The sequence below is a fragment of the Zingiber officinale genome, chromosome 3A (genome assembly GCF_018446385.1).
Source record: "Zingiber officinale cultivar Zhangliang chromosome 3A, Zo_v1.1, whole genome shotgun sequence".
Classification (NCBI taxonomy): Eukaryota; Viridiplantae; Streptophyta; class Magnoliopsida; order Zingiberales; family Zingiberaceae; genus Zingiber; species Zingiber officinale.
The window spans coordinates 39,472,087-39,487,205 of record NC_055990.1 but is presented as its reverse complement, the minus strand read 5'-3'; the positions used below and the strand labels follow the sequence as shown (position 1 = coordinate 39,487,205).

Sequence of the window (15,119 nt, the reverse complement as noted above, 5' to 3'; positions counted from 1 at the left end):
TCCTTGCAGCTCTAACCATCTCAATGGAAAGCTAGTTATTGACTTTGTTGAGAAAAACCACAATGTAAGCATCAGTCCATAGCATGCAACACTATTTCGAATTCTTCGTCAATTCCTTTTTGTTATAACAATTCATTTTAAATGCAGGATTAAATCAACATTTTCATGGCAAAATACTATTGTGTGTGATTGCATGCTTTCTTTGGAAGTGCATTAGCCGTAGGTCTATTTTTGGCAAGAACTAGAATTGTAGTATAGCAACGGGAGACAATTCGAATCAATTATGCTTTGGATTCTTTGACAATTGAAGCTCATGGGTCTCAGCTAAAGGTCGCCTCATTAGCACATGGAAGAAGCACCATGTCCATGCATTGCAAGTCACAACTTCAAAATGAGGAATCCATGAAGCTGAAGCCCAACTTTGTTTTGCTAGAGACCAAAAAAATAGAACTCCTATTTTCATTCATCGTTAGATAAAGATTTTGATTGAATTCTTTGGCGTCTTTATGGACACACTTGGATAGTTCTAGCCAAGAGAACCCGGTGGTAAAGAAGATATGGATTGTATGAACATTTTGATTGGATTAATCAATTGTATTTTATTTTATTTTTTTAAGAAAAAATATGGTAAATGTGGAATTAATTTCTTTTGTGGCCTTCTAAAGTTACGTCTAAAATAATAAATAATAAATAATAGTAACTAAATATTAATATTAATAATTTATTTTATTTTATTTTTAAAAATTAATCAAATATTAAATTAATTTAACTATAAAAATATCTAATCAGGATAATAAAGTAAATGTTAAATTAGGTTATATACTAAAACCTCCAACCAAACAAGTTTTTATTACATTATTTATGATTGAACCAAACAACATTAGGTTATGTTGTATTCTCCATAACTTTGGTTATGATTACTTGGTAATCACATAATCAAAGTTATAGATGATGACTTGAACTAAACACATCCTTAAGATTAAGGTCAACCCCCAGGAATGTTAAATCATCAGTTTTGAACAGTTGAACCATCGATTCCGAACAATAGTCAAGCCTAACAGGATATATTATATATCTGTGATATTCAAACCATTCGTAATGGTAAATCATCTATTATGACTCATCTATATTTCTCGAATTATTCTAATAATCAATCGAAAAGTTTTATAGGACCAAGTTGATCATCTCTAAGGATGAAGATTAGTCAATTTAAAAGTTCAATATCTAGATTAAAGAAAAAAACACAATAAGAGTATTTTTATACCGTTCTTTAGAACAGTTGTTAATATTTGTATTAAAATAATTTCTTTTTAATATTTAATTTTCTTCTAAGTTAAAGTAATTAAATATTAAATATCTTTCTTCTGCTCTTTTCCCTCTCATCAACTATCATATCATACAAAAAAAAAAAAAAAAAAAATGATTCGCTCACCTAACATCTCCGTCAACTCATCCCTAAATTAATGAAAAAAATAAATAAAGAATAACTAATAGCTATTAGTATAAGTAGCCAAAATATAAAGGAGGATAATTATAATCAACTATCATGGATCAACACTTTTATCCTCATAGCACAATTGATACGCGATGATATGAGTATTTTTAATAGATTTTGAAATTAATTTTCAATAAATACAAAATATCAGGTTAGATATATGATCTCCGAGGCAGGATCTCCTGGATCACTTGTTGTGGTTTAAAGGATGTGTCATTCATATTTACAGTCGGATCGTGACTGCGATCTGATCACCAATGGTTGCGATCCTTTTTTGGGTTCATCATCCCCACCAGGTTATAGTTTTTGTTCGGAGCCAGCGGCTGGAGGCCACCCGGAGGACACTCTCGCTCGGCGCCTAGTAACCTGGCCACTTATCCACCACCGGAGGCCTCCGGACGACCTCCGACCGTTCGCTCCGAACAAAAAATATAATCTAATGAGACGGTGAACCTAAGAAGGGATCACAATAATTTGCGACCGGATCGCGACTACGATCCGGCGGCAAATACGAGTGGCGCATCTCCTTTATCATAAAAAAGTGGTCCAAGAAATCTGTGCTCTTGATCTCCTCATGCAAAGAATCATTATGCTAAAACTAAATACCCCTCATAATTTACTGATATTTTATCATAGGATCAAGATAATAGGCCACTTGGATGAGTGATATCATATTTTACTCGAAATGTAAGATGATTTTGGTTGACTTATAAGGAGATTTTAAATCTTGATCGACTTATAAAATAACAACGAGAGACTTATTAAAAGATAGGAAATAGTTTTGCTCTGTGATAGTCTAGAACATGTCTAAGTGCAAGTTGGAGAAACACAAAATGTTAACACACAACTAAGGTTAAATCTCTAAACAGATGCAACACCATCTCTTCTATTTCAATTTAGTGTTCTCGCCCTCAAGAGGTGTCTTCTCTGTGTCGGTGGCAACCTAGAACGCGAATGATAAACTCAATTTACGAACAAATGATCCATTATCCAAATGTAAGTAAACTTAAGTTTTAAGGTCATTGACGAGAGCAATCCAAGGAAGTGGGAGCTTACTCGAGTGCAAAAGCTTACTTGTTGTGTGATGGATTTGAGGCCGAGGGTGGAATCCTCCTGAAACTCACCCCTGCATGCCTTCCGAGCTTCGATGTCCAGTCTACTTTCACAGCGACAAGGCCTTCTCCGGTGGACAGCAGCTTCCTTGCTTGACTGAAGTTACTGAAATCACTGATGCAAAGAAGGCTTGTCGCCAGTAAGAGCAATGCAGACAACAAACACCTGAGCTTTTCCATCTAGTTGATTTTCCTCCTCACTTGAGTCTTGTAAATGAACTGACTTAGCTGTTCCAATCATTGGATTCTCCTATGTTTTTCTGCACCCTCCTTCAATTCTTTATGGACCACTGTTTTCAAACTCATGTGATTGATCTTTGCTTTATGCCACAATCTCTGACCTTTGCACCACCTGTTTCTTCATTTGTTGACTAACTCTACTGTTTATGCTGACAGAACATGGTTCTGAAAGTTTATTGATCCAAGAAGGAGAATGTTTTTTTAACACGCATTTGCATTCAAAGTATAAATAAATAAATAAACAATGTGAAAAACTAAAATTCTTAGTTTTTGCAATGCAACAAAAGTGCCAAACCCACAGCATTTCAATTGAAAATTGAACTAAAAATCAACCAAACTAAACAAACAGTAAACTGTTAGGCTGACAAATGGTGAAGCAATTACCACTATTTTTGAAGAACATGTTCAGCAGATTGCTCACTATCCAAACTCATGTCATTGATAGCATAATGAAGCACTGGCAAAAAAAAACAAATACTTTGAAAAAATTTGATTGACTTCTGATTTTTAGACATCATGTTAACAGATTTCAGTAATGTTTTGCTGGTTTTGATCTTCCAATATTGGTTTCAGCCTTTCAGGCACAAATGCAGATGTGAGATTGAGGATATCGGGGGTTGGGATGCTCCTTTGCATTCAACCAGCCCACAGTTGAACATGATAACAGTGGTGTGTGCAGAACTCATAGTCCGACCCAGTATGAACGACCGTTGCTGTTATGAATCGGTGAAGTGGAGGGTGAAGTCACACACCACTCGTACCAAACCTGCACACGAAAGAGCAAAATGGTACCTCAAGTAAAACAACAAATGGGATGGGATGTGCCAAATCCTGTACAGAAACTAAACAATGGAAGGACCTTGGTAGCACCAGAGCGCCGCCAAAAGTGAACTTCTATTGTAGACCCTCTAGGAACATAGAGAGGTTCTCGAAGAGGAAAGAATATGGGGAACCTGGAAGTGAAGAAGAAAATTTGTGCATCAGTAGCCTATGCATACGTATGTTATTAGCCAATTCATAAGGGATGGATCAGAGATCATGTGTACCAGCTAAACATATTAGGTGTTACGGTGGATGGTTCAATGCCAAGATGAACGTCGTTATATAGAATTGCATCAAAATAACCAGCAAAACCTATCCAAACGAATGTCAAAAGCAAAAGTTCCATAAACTACAGAGCAGCCAACTTAGCAGCTTACCATGCACCACAGCAGATCCAGTGTCCAACGGTATCTCAAATCGAAGCCTCTTATACCTTTCATTGCCTTTATTGGAGTATTCCGGGTGAGTAAATGTAAATACCTAATTAAGTATAACTAGTTTCTCAGAGAAGAAAAGTTAAATAGAAGCCAGGGGAACATATGATTCGATACCAAGTTATGCAGCATAAATAACAGTAGAATGATCAAGTAATGATCAGCCAACTGCCTTATGAAAAAAAATCGTTAGTTCGAAAAGTTGTATGCAGGCAAGTTCTCACAGGCAGAGTAGGAGCAAGTCTAGCTACACGGTGCAGTTTTACAACATATGCAGTCTCAAAATGTGCAAGGTCTTTATGGGACTTCACCTGCATAAACAAATTTACATAAACACATGCACGACCAAAATTAGAGATGAATCCTTTTCAGCTTTGTTAAGACTTACATCGTTATACAGTTTTGTTGCTGTCACTGGTTGTAGAAAACTTGTATACCTGGAGAGAACAACCAGAATTAAGATCCTCATATCAAATGCAATACCAGAACTACTAGAACCAAGAAATTCTCATTGGCTGTGAGTAAATAAGAACTCACGATGACGGAATAGAAATGCCGTCAGGTTTCAAGAACCTCTGTGCTCCATCAAGACATTCAGGGGAGAGTTCATTATCACCAAATGATCCCAGTAACTCACTCACCTAGGTTGGATCACATCATCACTATCAACTCTATTATAGCACTGAAGTGACCAAAATGTTAAAGCTCCTTACCAATATATCAGCTTTTTCTGGGGCATTCCAACAACGCATGTCACTAGAAATTATGGTGACTGCATCTTCCCAACCTTCCAGCTTTACCAAGCTCTGTTAGATAATCAGAGAGTTCCACACAATTCAGAACTATCACCTTATTTACCATGTTTAGTTCTACAAATTACAAAACACATCCAATGCTAGTAGAAATAGCATCCAATTTAACATTTGCATCCCAGGTGCATGACTAGGTGGCAGATAATTACAATCCATAGGTAGCTCATTTAGCGACTAACCACCACCACACCACTTCATAATGAGCATATTACTGAGAATGGAAACCTCTCCTATAGGTACTTAAAAATATTTGGTCAAAATAAAGGAAAAATTCCTTTGTTGTTCAAATAGTCAAAACTCTTTTTTTTATATATATAAATCATGAAATTCGAAGGGCCTATAGATTTTAGGAGCTAAATACAAAGGAGAAGTTATCAAGTAGCCATCATGTTAAGAATAATCAGCACAAATAGAATAATATTCAGGAGAAGTCATTGCGCCTAGAATTAGAAAAAGAAAAGGACTCACATGGAGTGTGATGACAGCATTGGGATTTTTCTCTACCGCATAAACTTTCAATTTCCGACCTGTTTCTTCTGCAGCCTATGATATGAATAATGCATAAAAACTTTTTAAAACCACAAATATCCAAATAAAAAAAAAATACCGACAGGTATATATATACAGTAAAATCAGTAAGAATAGACCGCTCCTGGTCTTTTACTCCTGAATAATATAGAGTAAGAAAAGACTTGATTTGAGTTTTATGGCATTTGTGGATTACATTACTCTTGGCCTATTATACTCCTGAATGAGAAAGAGTAAGAGGAGGCTTGCTTCAAGTTTTATGCCATCTTAAACATCTGAACCAATAAACTAGTCAAAACTAATAACAACATTAACTACCTAACACTAAGAAAGGTCGTTGTTATTAAACCAAATGGCAAGGTAAATTTTACAGAAAGATTTTAACTAGTAAATGTTCCATGATATAGTCCAAAAACATATGGCTAAGAGGATTTTCATGAACTTTGACATATAATTTATTAGCATTAAAAATTTGATCAAATGGTTATGCGAAAACAAGTCTAATATTGCTTTGGGGAATAAATAAGGAATAGCAAATAATATTGATGCAAAAAAAAAGAATGTAAATCACGTTAATTATACAATAAAGGGGGAATTAATTCAAAAATTGAAGTTAATATATCATTGCAAGGATACACAAAAACTAAATGGAAACAAAAATAACTTACAATGGCAGTTGAAGTTAGCTGAAATAAAACTTAAGAAGTTAACAAAGAATTAGACCAATGATTCCTTTAATCTCAAATCAGCACATGGTCAAATGATATCTACCTCAGGTCAACACATAGATAAAGAAAGAACAAAATAGAGAAATGAAGTGAACTGAGGGTGACAAGAGATCTCAAAAACAAATCTCTAAAATGGATTTCTGAATCTGTGCATGCTACAGTGAAAGCATTTGAGAATCCTAAGGAAAGATGAATACCACAGCTCAAACTTTTGCTGAAAGTAGTAAATTGATAAAACATGATGTTTTCTTTGTTCCAATTTTCATTAGAAATGAATAGAACAGCTCAATTGGTTGGAACTTGGAAGCAACAAACAAAAAATATGATGTTTTTCTCTATTTGTGTATTCCTTGGAAATGGATAGTGTGTTAAAAAAAGAAGAGAAAAACAGTTCCAAGAAGGTGCAAAAGAGACTAGAGTACAAAAGCACAAGAAGCATCTTAAAGAAGCCAAATGCCATAGCTTCCCCCTCTTCGACACATCCTAAAGAACACAAATGGAGACACGATACAGAGGACAACATCTAGATTCATAGAAGAAAGTTCTGCCCTTGCATATCATAGAAGCAAAGATGTAATTGCTGGAAAGAAGCGGCAAGGAAAAAAAACACACTTTGCATATTCTAGACATAAAGCAAATGTAGTTGCTGGAAACAAGCAAGCAAAAAGAAGAGATTCTAGCAAAGAGTCTGTAATCTGCAAAAATTCTCTCACAAGCTGTCAGTTGAAGAAGAATATGCAAGCAAACCAGATCTGGAAGAACAATAAGCAAAGAACTAAGCAGCATAAGATAACAGTTGAGAAGGCACGAGGAGTGAGATACGAGTAGCAAAGACAAAAAGGGCATAGAAGGAGAAGTGAAAGACTAGATGAAGTTTGGGAGTAGAAAGGTGTTCACCGCACAACTTACAACAATCATGTAGTTGGGAAAGCTATTTATGCACAGGCAGAAAGATACAAAGGATAAGCATATAAATGTCACAATATGGATACCTTAAAATTAAAGAAAAAGGAATTGGACTTTCAGGTTGAATCAGAAACCTTTGGACCTCCAAAACTACATGAGATGTTTGATCTAACTGATGAGAGAGAGGTGGGTTTGGCAGGCAGTTGTCAAGAGATCAAGGAAGTGGAAAAGCAGTAGTTCCAGTGGAGGTATGGCCAGATCTACCACTGGGTAAGGTGCACATGTTATGGTGATGAATCACTACATTTGTTGTTGCTGCACGAGATCCACAAGTAGAGAGAGCAAGGGGAGTTGCTGGGGGACAGTTGCGTGTGTTCTGCATGGTTGCCACTTGCATGCACTAGATGTCATTAAGAGGAAGCACATGACTTCTCAGGGCTCATGGAGATAAGACTAGATCAGCCTGCTTGGAGGAGAAACAGGCGAAGAAAGCCAAAGATCACCTAAAGTGGTGGCAGCAGCTGGACTTCACAGGATGAAGGAACAGCTGGACAGGTAGTTGGCTATTGCTTGCTTGAGGCAAAAAGAAATGCCTAAAGATGTCATGACAGGAGTCCGATGCATTGCTGGATGTGCAGAGGGACTTTGACACATTGTTGGGCGTGCAAAAAAGATAACTTGAACAAGATAAGAATTCAATGAAGCGACATAATTTTGTGCAGTAAGGGCTTGAGTTAAGGAAAGGGGGAGAAAAGAATGAAGGGAGGCCACATGCAGCAAAGATGATGGAGACCACCTCCCCGGCTCCCCCTAAATGTAATACCTCTTTTGGAAAACTGTAACTTTAAATGGTTAACTTTTAATCTTTGATATTATGTTGTTTGAAGAAAAGAAAATTGATTGCCTTATTCATATAAAATAACCAGTATATGCGGGCATATATAGGACACAGTATCAGACCCTAAACCTGCAACTAATAATAGGGACTAAATTCATTTTGCCTAATAACTCAATTAGCTCAATACCTATAACAGCAAAGAAAAAGAAATTACCTGCAAAGATGCTCTTACAAGTGGTCCTCGTCCAGCTCCTACAACCATTAGTACCTTTTATAGGAGAAAAACATGTTAGCTGCTTATAAAAAGGGGGATGGAAGATTTTTTGGCATTGACATGACCATTAATTATCAAAAACCTCCAAGGACACAGATGTAACAAAGGGAAATTAAAGGTGTTAACCGTTATTGTTGTTGATGCTTGCTCATCTGGGACCCTGTTAATCAATGCTTTACAAATTGCTCTCTGATACTGCAATGCTATCACACAATATTAGCATCATGCACATGCTAAAAGTAACAAAAAGAAAGAAAAAATGATTGAGAATTAACTAAAAACCAGAAAAAAAAAAGTGCTTTCCCAGTTTATCCTATAACTTGTTCATAGGCATACATGTTTTTCACCAATATTTCACAAATGAGCAACTAGCACATCATCTAGCAATCTTTTTACAGCCTTATACTTGTCCGTACTAGTTTCCAACAAGAATACAATGTTGTAAAAATAAATTACTAAATATTCTGCTGCATTACAGGAGCCTTAAAGTCATATTGAAGAAGACACATGCCAGAAATTCAGTTGCCATTGCAACTTGTCACAACATAGCTAATGGACTCAGAATACAAACCTGACTATACTTGACTACATCTTTCTCGAATGTCTCATAAGTTTGAGCCTCTAGATTATCCATGAGAGGCTGCAATAAAATATAGCCATTAATATATAAGACTTCCCTTAGCAAAGAGAATAACTAACAGATTGATAGAAGAGTCTAACAAAACTAACCTGCAATGGTGATTGCAAAAAGTCCCTATAACCAAGCTGTAAGAGCAACTTAATAAGTCAAACAATGATAAATCAGACAATAAGGAAACCATGCCATCATTACTACCTCAAACCTCTCTTGCTCAGGGAGCGGATCCAATCTTTGGTAGAGGTATGCAACATAGTCCAGATAAGGCTTCAATTCATGCCGGGCAGGTAAAGCTGAACAAATACAGGTAATCAAGTATACAGATGAATCATGGCATAACTAATCAACAAATTTAGTAATATACAACTTCAATAAGCCATGAGTAAAACCAGACCTTCAATGGGACTATCATCATCAATAGCGGGCAAAACTTCATCGCCGCTATCACCAGCAATATTGTGAAGTAAGCTTCCAGAAATTACTATCTGAAAAAACAATGAATCAAGGACCATAAGAATAATAAGAAATAAGAAGACTGCATGAATATGTTGACAAATGCACAAAAGCAACAGCAATCAAAGAAATTAAAAACAAGATGAGAACTGCAGACTAAAATTTTAATAAATACAGTTAACATAAAACAGAAGAAAATCATGGATTAAGAAATAGTGAAAGTCTCGTAGTAAGAAAGTAAAAAACTACAAAGAAAAACTCACCTGAACAGAATGATTAAAAAATCCTGTTATCAATTTCTGATGCCGCTTAGATAAACAGGGGTATCCTCTAGCATTTGTCAAGAAGGACTAATTTAAAAAAAACAGTGAGAACTTGAGTAAAAACAAAACAGATCAGGTAGCATCCAAATTAAATATTCAAAGTTGAGAGAATGCACATTGGTATGAACAATAGCTGCTCGAACAGGCTCTCCGAACCAACGCCAGACAGAGTTGTTACATGGCAGAGAACTCCTGGTCCATGGTTTCCAACACCACATCCAAGTTTGAGAACCATCAAGCATTAATTTATAGAGTATGAAAAAACATAAAGGAACTAGCCCAACTTACAAAATATCAAGAGCTACACCTAGCTGACTATGATGCTCACAGAGCAGTCTAAATGTATTCCAGCATTCCCATGAATCAAGCATTCTTCCACCCTGTGAAATAAAGGAGCTTAAGACCATAGCAGACGGCAGAGATATTGCATTTCCTACAAGACCAGATGTGAAACCACCACATCCAGATAGGCATATATGGGTTTGAAAAAGTTGTGGTTGTAGTGGCTAATCAAAAGACTGAATTAGCAGCAAACACTAAACTTATCCCATGAATAGTAATTCACTGAAGGAAAATGAATATTCAGAATTGAAATATAGGGTCTAATAGTTCAACCTATAAAAGAAGCAGTATAAGTTAGGCAGTGTCTGAAACTCTACTTACAGTAAGGTCACAATCTGCATCTGTAGATCCATCCACGATCTCAGATTTTTCCAATGGTACTCTAAGCCACAACTTATAAAAGAAAAAAAAAAGTAAGAGAATAATAGAAAAGAATAAAAGGCACCACATCACCCTGAACAAAATAAGAAATTATGCTGAAGCAACAAACCTGCATGTTATTTCCTTGTAAGATCTGATTCACACATCTTGCGTAATTACCACAGGAACCTCTCCTAGGAGCGGGTAAAATGCAAGCCTGTTACAAAGATTTGGAAGTATATCAACAAACTATTGTTTGAAGAATGCAGATCAAGTTGGTAGTCTCAGCCATTTGATTTTTGATAAAGGTATTTTTCTGTCATTTGAGCTTTGTGGATGGCAATAACTGATATCAGTATCTCAATGAAATGCAGCAACATCTCCTTTTGTTGTCCCAGTAAAATTGTTCATTTTTCACTCCTATCACCACTTAGTCCTTATTTCCATATCTTATAGATCAAATAGTCTATGAGTCTCCAACAAAAAAGTTTAAGCAATCTAGTTGTCCCTCAAATTTATTTTCCACAAAGGATTTAAATTGCATTTTTGTAAAAAAAAAAAAAAAAAAAGAGTACAATTTCAAGGGCATCATTCCTTTTAAAAGCATATATGAAAGAAGTAGAGCTAATTATATTGGGAATCATGCAGCATACTTAAAAAGGTTTGGAAAAGAAAACAAATGGAATTGAGAACCTTCTGAATTATAAATATTAGGAAATTCCATTTTACTTCCACCCCCCCCCCCCCCCCCCCCCCCCCCACCAAGCAAAAAATCTTCAAAACCTTCGTAAGCATTCGCGAGGTATGCAGAAGGCATAACACTGTTAATGGCTATGAAGGCCAAAATGGCATGTTTGAGAACATTATGAGCATTGACATGTTAATTAAGTCAAGTTATCTCTATTGTTTTAGAGTGCTAAAATTTGCAGCTAGATGATACAATTAAAGAAACTTATCAGAGTATAAAAAGTGTATTTTTATATAAACATATTTTAGGAGATTCCAAAACAAGGATCCAAAAAAAGCACCAAGATAAAGGATAACAGAAACAAAAAGTTACAGGGAGACAATTCGACAAATACAATCTGTTCATACATCTCATCAGCAAAACATCCTCAAACAATTTGCTAAATTGAAGCAAATTAAACAGAGCACTCAATGTGCATTCTGTGTGAAAAGATGAGAGTACTAAAAAAGAACTCAAATGGCAATGCTCACAAATATTTACCATTATTAAGGAACCATAGGATAAAGAGGCAGAGTCAAACTAAGTCAATTAACCCCACAACAACATATTTGAATTCCATGTGGTACTAAGCAAATAATAATAAGAATAAACACACACAAGAACATTAGGCACAATGTTGCACATCTGAGCATGTAAAAAAGCCTACACCAAGAAATAATATTTGGGAATGAGTAGAAAACCTGCAACGATAGATGTGAAGCCCATGCAATTTCTTGCTTCAATGTAATTTCAGAATCTAATCGAACTTCTTCATTGTCTGAATCTAAATCAATCCAAGAACTAATTTTACCTAGCAAAAAATGTTCAGTTATCAGAAACAAATAAATATAGTCAGCATATCAGTTGTCAAGTACTAACATGCAATAGTCAATAACATAATACTTAACAAGCCAAAAGAGTTGCAAACTGGAACAAAATATGCAATCCATGATTAGTTAACTTTGCTTGCAAAATTAACAAACAAGCAAGGTGCAAAATGCTAATTCCTGAACTAGTTTAGGCCACTAATTGGAACAGTTTTGAAGCAATGATAACCTCTGCTGAAACATATTTACCAGTGTTGGCCTGTTGCATTACTGGAAATGAAGGGAGAGGAAGAAGATAAAGCGAAGGAAAAGTACAAAAATTTTGAACTTACAAACTAAAGAGTGCTGGCTTAAGGTGAACAAAATGAGGGTTTCTTAAACTAGTTTAAACACCAATTGCATCAACACTAGAAGCATATCAAAATAAATAGAAAGAAATTACGTAAACACATATCAACAGCACAAGCAGAGCAATAATTGCAAGCGAAACATACCAACAACATGACTGCTCCACTGAGAAGGATTAAGAACCAAATCAGATGCTGAAACAGGTAAAATGGTAGCACCGCCATTGTTATTTCTGATTGAAGGCCTATAGCTAGGGTCGACCTGAACAAGTAGTTAAAAGTACAAGTTAAACAGGGCAGGTCAAAGGAAAAAAACACATTCTATATATAAAAGCCAACCATATTAACTTGATACAACTATAAAACAGGTGGACCTATGAAATTCAGCAACTAAGATTAGCAACTGCATTTCTCAATGTCCTAAACATTAAATGACTTTTGTGAATCTTTTAATGTTTTTGTTAGTCTAACCAAGAAAGAAGCATATTGATAAATGGAGACAAAAGAGCTTCAACAGCTAGCCAATACGTAAACTAGTGGTTCACTTATTCAGTGAACTATCTTGAAGCACCTATGGCAATCTAAATTGTATCTCATGGCAAAAGCCAAAAAATGTAATATTTGAATGAATGCAACACTGAATTTTGACTTATCAGGAATGCATTGTAAAATTAAAAGACTTAATATAACTTATGAAGCATTCAAAGAGATAGTGGAGTACATATAATAGACAACAAACGTGGAAAAAGAGATTGAATCATATACCACTGGTTCTGGATTTGAGCAAAAGCTTGTATGTTACATGATAACTGTTTAGTTAATTCGTTGATTTTAATTATTCATCCATGCAATCCCACTATACTTAGTATCCAATATTCTCCAACTATTCAATTCACCCATTGCTAAAGACTGTCATGACTGTCAAAGCAATCGAAAGGTTCAATTCTCAATCTCCAAGTTGGATGCCAAAATTTTTCACTGCCTATGTGCTTGATAACTGCTAATATAAACCTAACATCCAACTACTATGCAACTCATTAATCTGACTACTATACTTAGTATCCAATATTCTCCAACTATTCAATTCACCCATTGCTAAAGACTGTCATGACTGTCAAAGCAATCGAAAGGTTCAATTCTCAATCTCCAAGTTGGATGCCAAAATTTTTCACTGCCTATGTGCTTGATAACTGCTAATATAAACCTAACATCCAACTACTATGCAACTCATTAATCTGACTATTTTTCTACTGGCGATTTAGCTAGAATTACAAATTATTAAGACTCAAAGAAATATAAAAACTTTTAAATAAGGTGAAAAATGATGCCATGCACAAAACTCAAGCATAAGGTTTATTTCTTGGCAATAAAATGAGAAGAAAAGAATAGAACAGTGACGGTTACTAACCAGAGGAGCCACTACAAAGTCGAAGCCACCAGAAAGACTATAAGTGAGCAGCTGAGGCATATCATCATGGAATTCCGTCTCAATTCCACAATATCGTGACTCACTTTTGTCTCCCGGTCTCTGCCCAAGCGGCATTTTGGAATCAAAACAGTCTGAATTCTCCCACTGAATAAAAATGCGCTCTAAAGAAAGAGGCAGTAAGGATCTCTGAGTAAAGAAAGCACGAGAAAACTCCTACGACTTAGCAGAGAAACAGGATATTCTTACAGAACGTGATTGCTTTCTCCTTTTTTTAGTACAAGCTGCTAGTGAAGTTAAATTCAGAGGGCTTCAGCTCAATTCCGACCACAAATCTAAGCGGAAGAAAGAGGATCCAGGAACCGCCGTACAAGCACCTCGTCGACTAGCAACGACTCCAAGGGCGGCTACAAAGAATCCAGAGAAAGATCCCGACAAGAAGGACACAAGACGCTTCCTTTCGCCACCAAACTCCGAGGAGCGAGGAGGAGAACAGCGAGGCGGCGAGGAATAGGGTTTAAGCAGGGTTTCACCTCGCGCTCAACGCCGAAGAACCCGTCGATTTATATAATTGCGGAGGGTCAATTTCATATATAGTTTTATAATTTTCTTAATTCACTTTAAAGGTAATTTTCTAACATACTCGACCCATTTTCAGAAACTCCAGGTAAGACCTCTCGTCCCAAATTCCAGAAATACACCCACAAATTTAAAAATCTCATTTTCTCTTCCAGTCCGGTCGCTGAGCAATCCGTTTAAAATTCAGTAGACCGAACTGATTAAATTAAAATCAAATAAATCACACCTTTTTCTCAGCCAATCCTCCATACAGTAATTTACAGTCCAAAGTGGATCATCCTTTCGGATGGTCTAATGATTAGTGCATGAGATATTATTATAATGAGATTTGAAGTTTGAATCTCGATAAAATTGAACTAAATACCTCTCTTATGTGTTAGTCACTATTCCAAAGACTAGTAGCCGCCCGTGATTTATCTCATCTGTGTTGGTCCTGAGACGAATTGACGGGGGCACTGAGGATGAATGTATTCGACTTTTGCCATAATATAAAATAATTGGTTAATAGAGATGAATCCTCCTCTAATCAATACATTGGATCAAAAAATTTCTGTTCCTTTTCTAACCAACTAAATTGATAAAAAATTAGTTACATGAACCGTGAATCTTCGTCGATTCTCATTTGATTTCTATGGATAGTATTTAGGAAAAATCCTTTACCGATTATTAATATTCTCTCAATTCTTAATTATTTAATAATTAAAAAATACAATACGGATCTTACAAAGCTAGTCATTGATTTTACACAATTCTCGGATGGACCAAGGACAATGATTGAAAGGATTCAATAATCCTCATCTGTTTAGTCAATAGGGATCATTAAATCCTCTAATCAATACAGCGGATCAGAAAATCTCTGTTCCTTTTTTCTGACCAACTAAATTGATAAAAAATTAGTTATATGAATCA

At 35.7% G+C, this 15,119-nt stretch overlaps 1 protein-coding gene across 1 annotated transcript; it reads right to left on the bottom strand.

Moving 5' to 3' along the window:
- Nucleotides 1-3,219: 3,219 nt before the first annotated feature.
- On the bottom strand, nt 3,220-14,195 carry LOC122051768 (protein arginine N-methyltransferase 5-like). Its single transcript, XM_042613041.1, has 24 exons — nt 13,881-14,195; nt 13,614-13,795; nt 12,353-12,467; nt 11,733-11,842; nt 10,435-10,521; nt 10,266-10,337; nt 9,891-9,982; nt 9,719-9,794; nt 9,543-9,629; nt 9,221-9,311; nt 9,025-9,119; nt 8,919-8,954; nt 8,761-8,829; nt 8,316-8,384; nt 8,130-8,183; nt 5,384-5,458; nt 4,817-4,909; nt 4,641-4,744; nt 4,492-4,540; nt 4,328-4,414; nt 4,047-4,149; nt 3,894-3,981; nt 3,707-3,800; nt 3,220-3,613 (listed from the first exon to the last, which is right to left on the bottom strand). The coding sequence occupies exons 2-24, from the start codon at nt 13,746-13,748 to the stop codon at nt 3,530-3,532; spliced, it is 1,965 nt and encodes a 654-aa protein (XP_042468975.1). The 5' UTR covers nt 13,749-13,795; nt 13,881-14,195; the 3' UTR covers nt 3,220-3,529.
- Nucleotides 14,196-15,119: the final 924 nt, after the last annotated feature.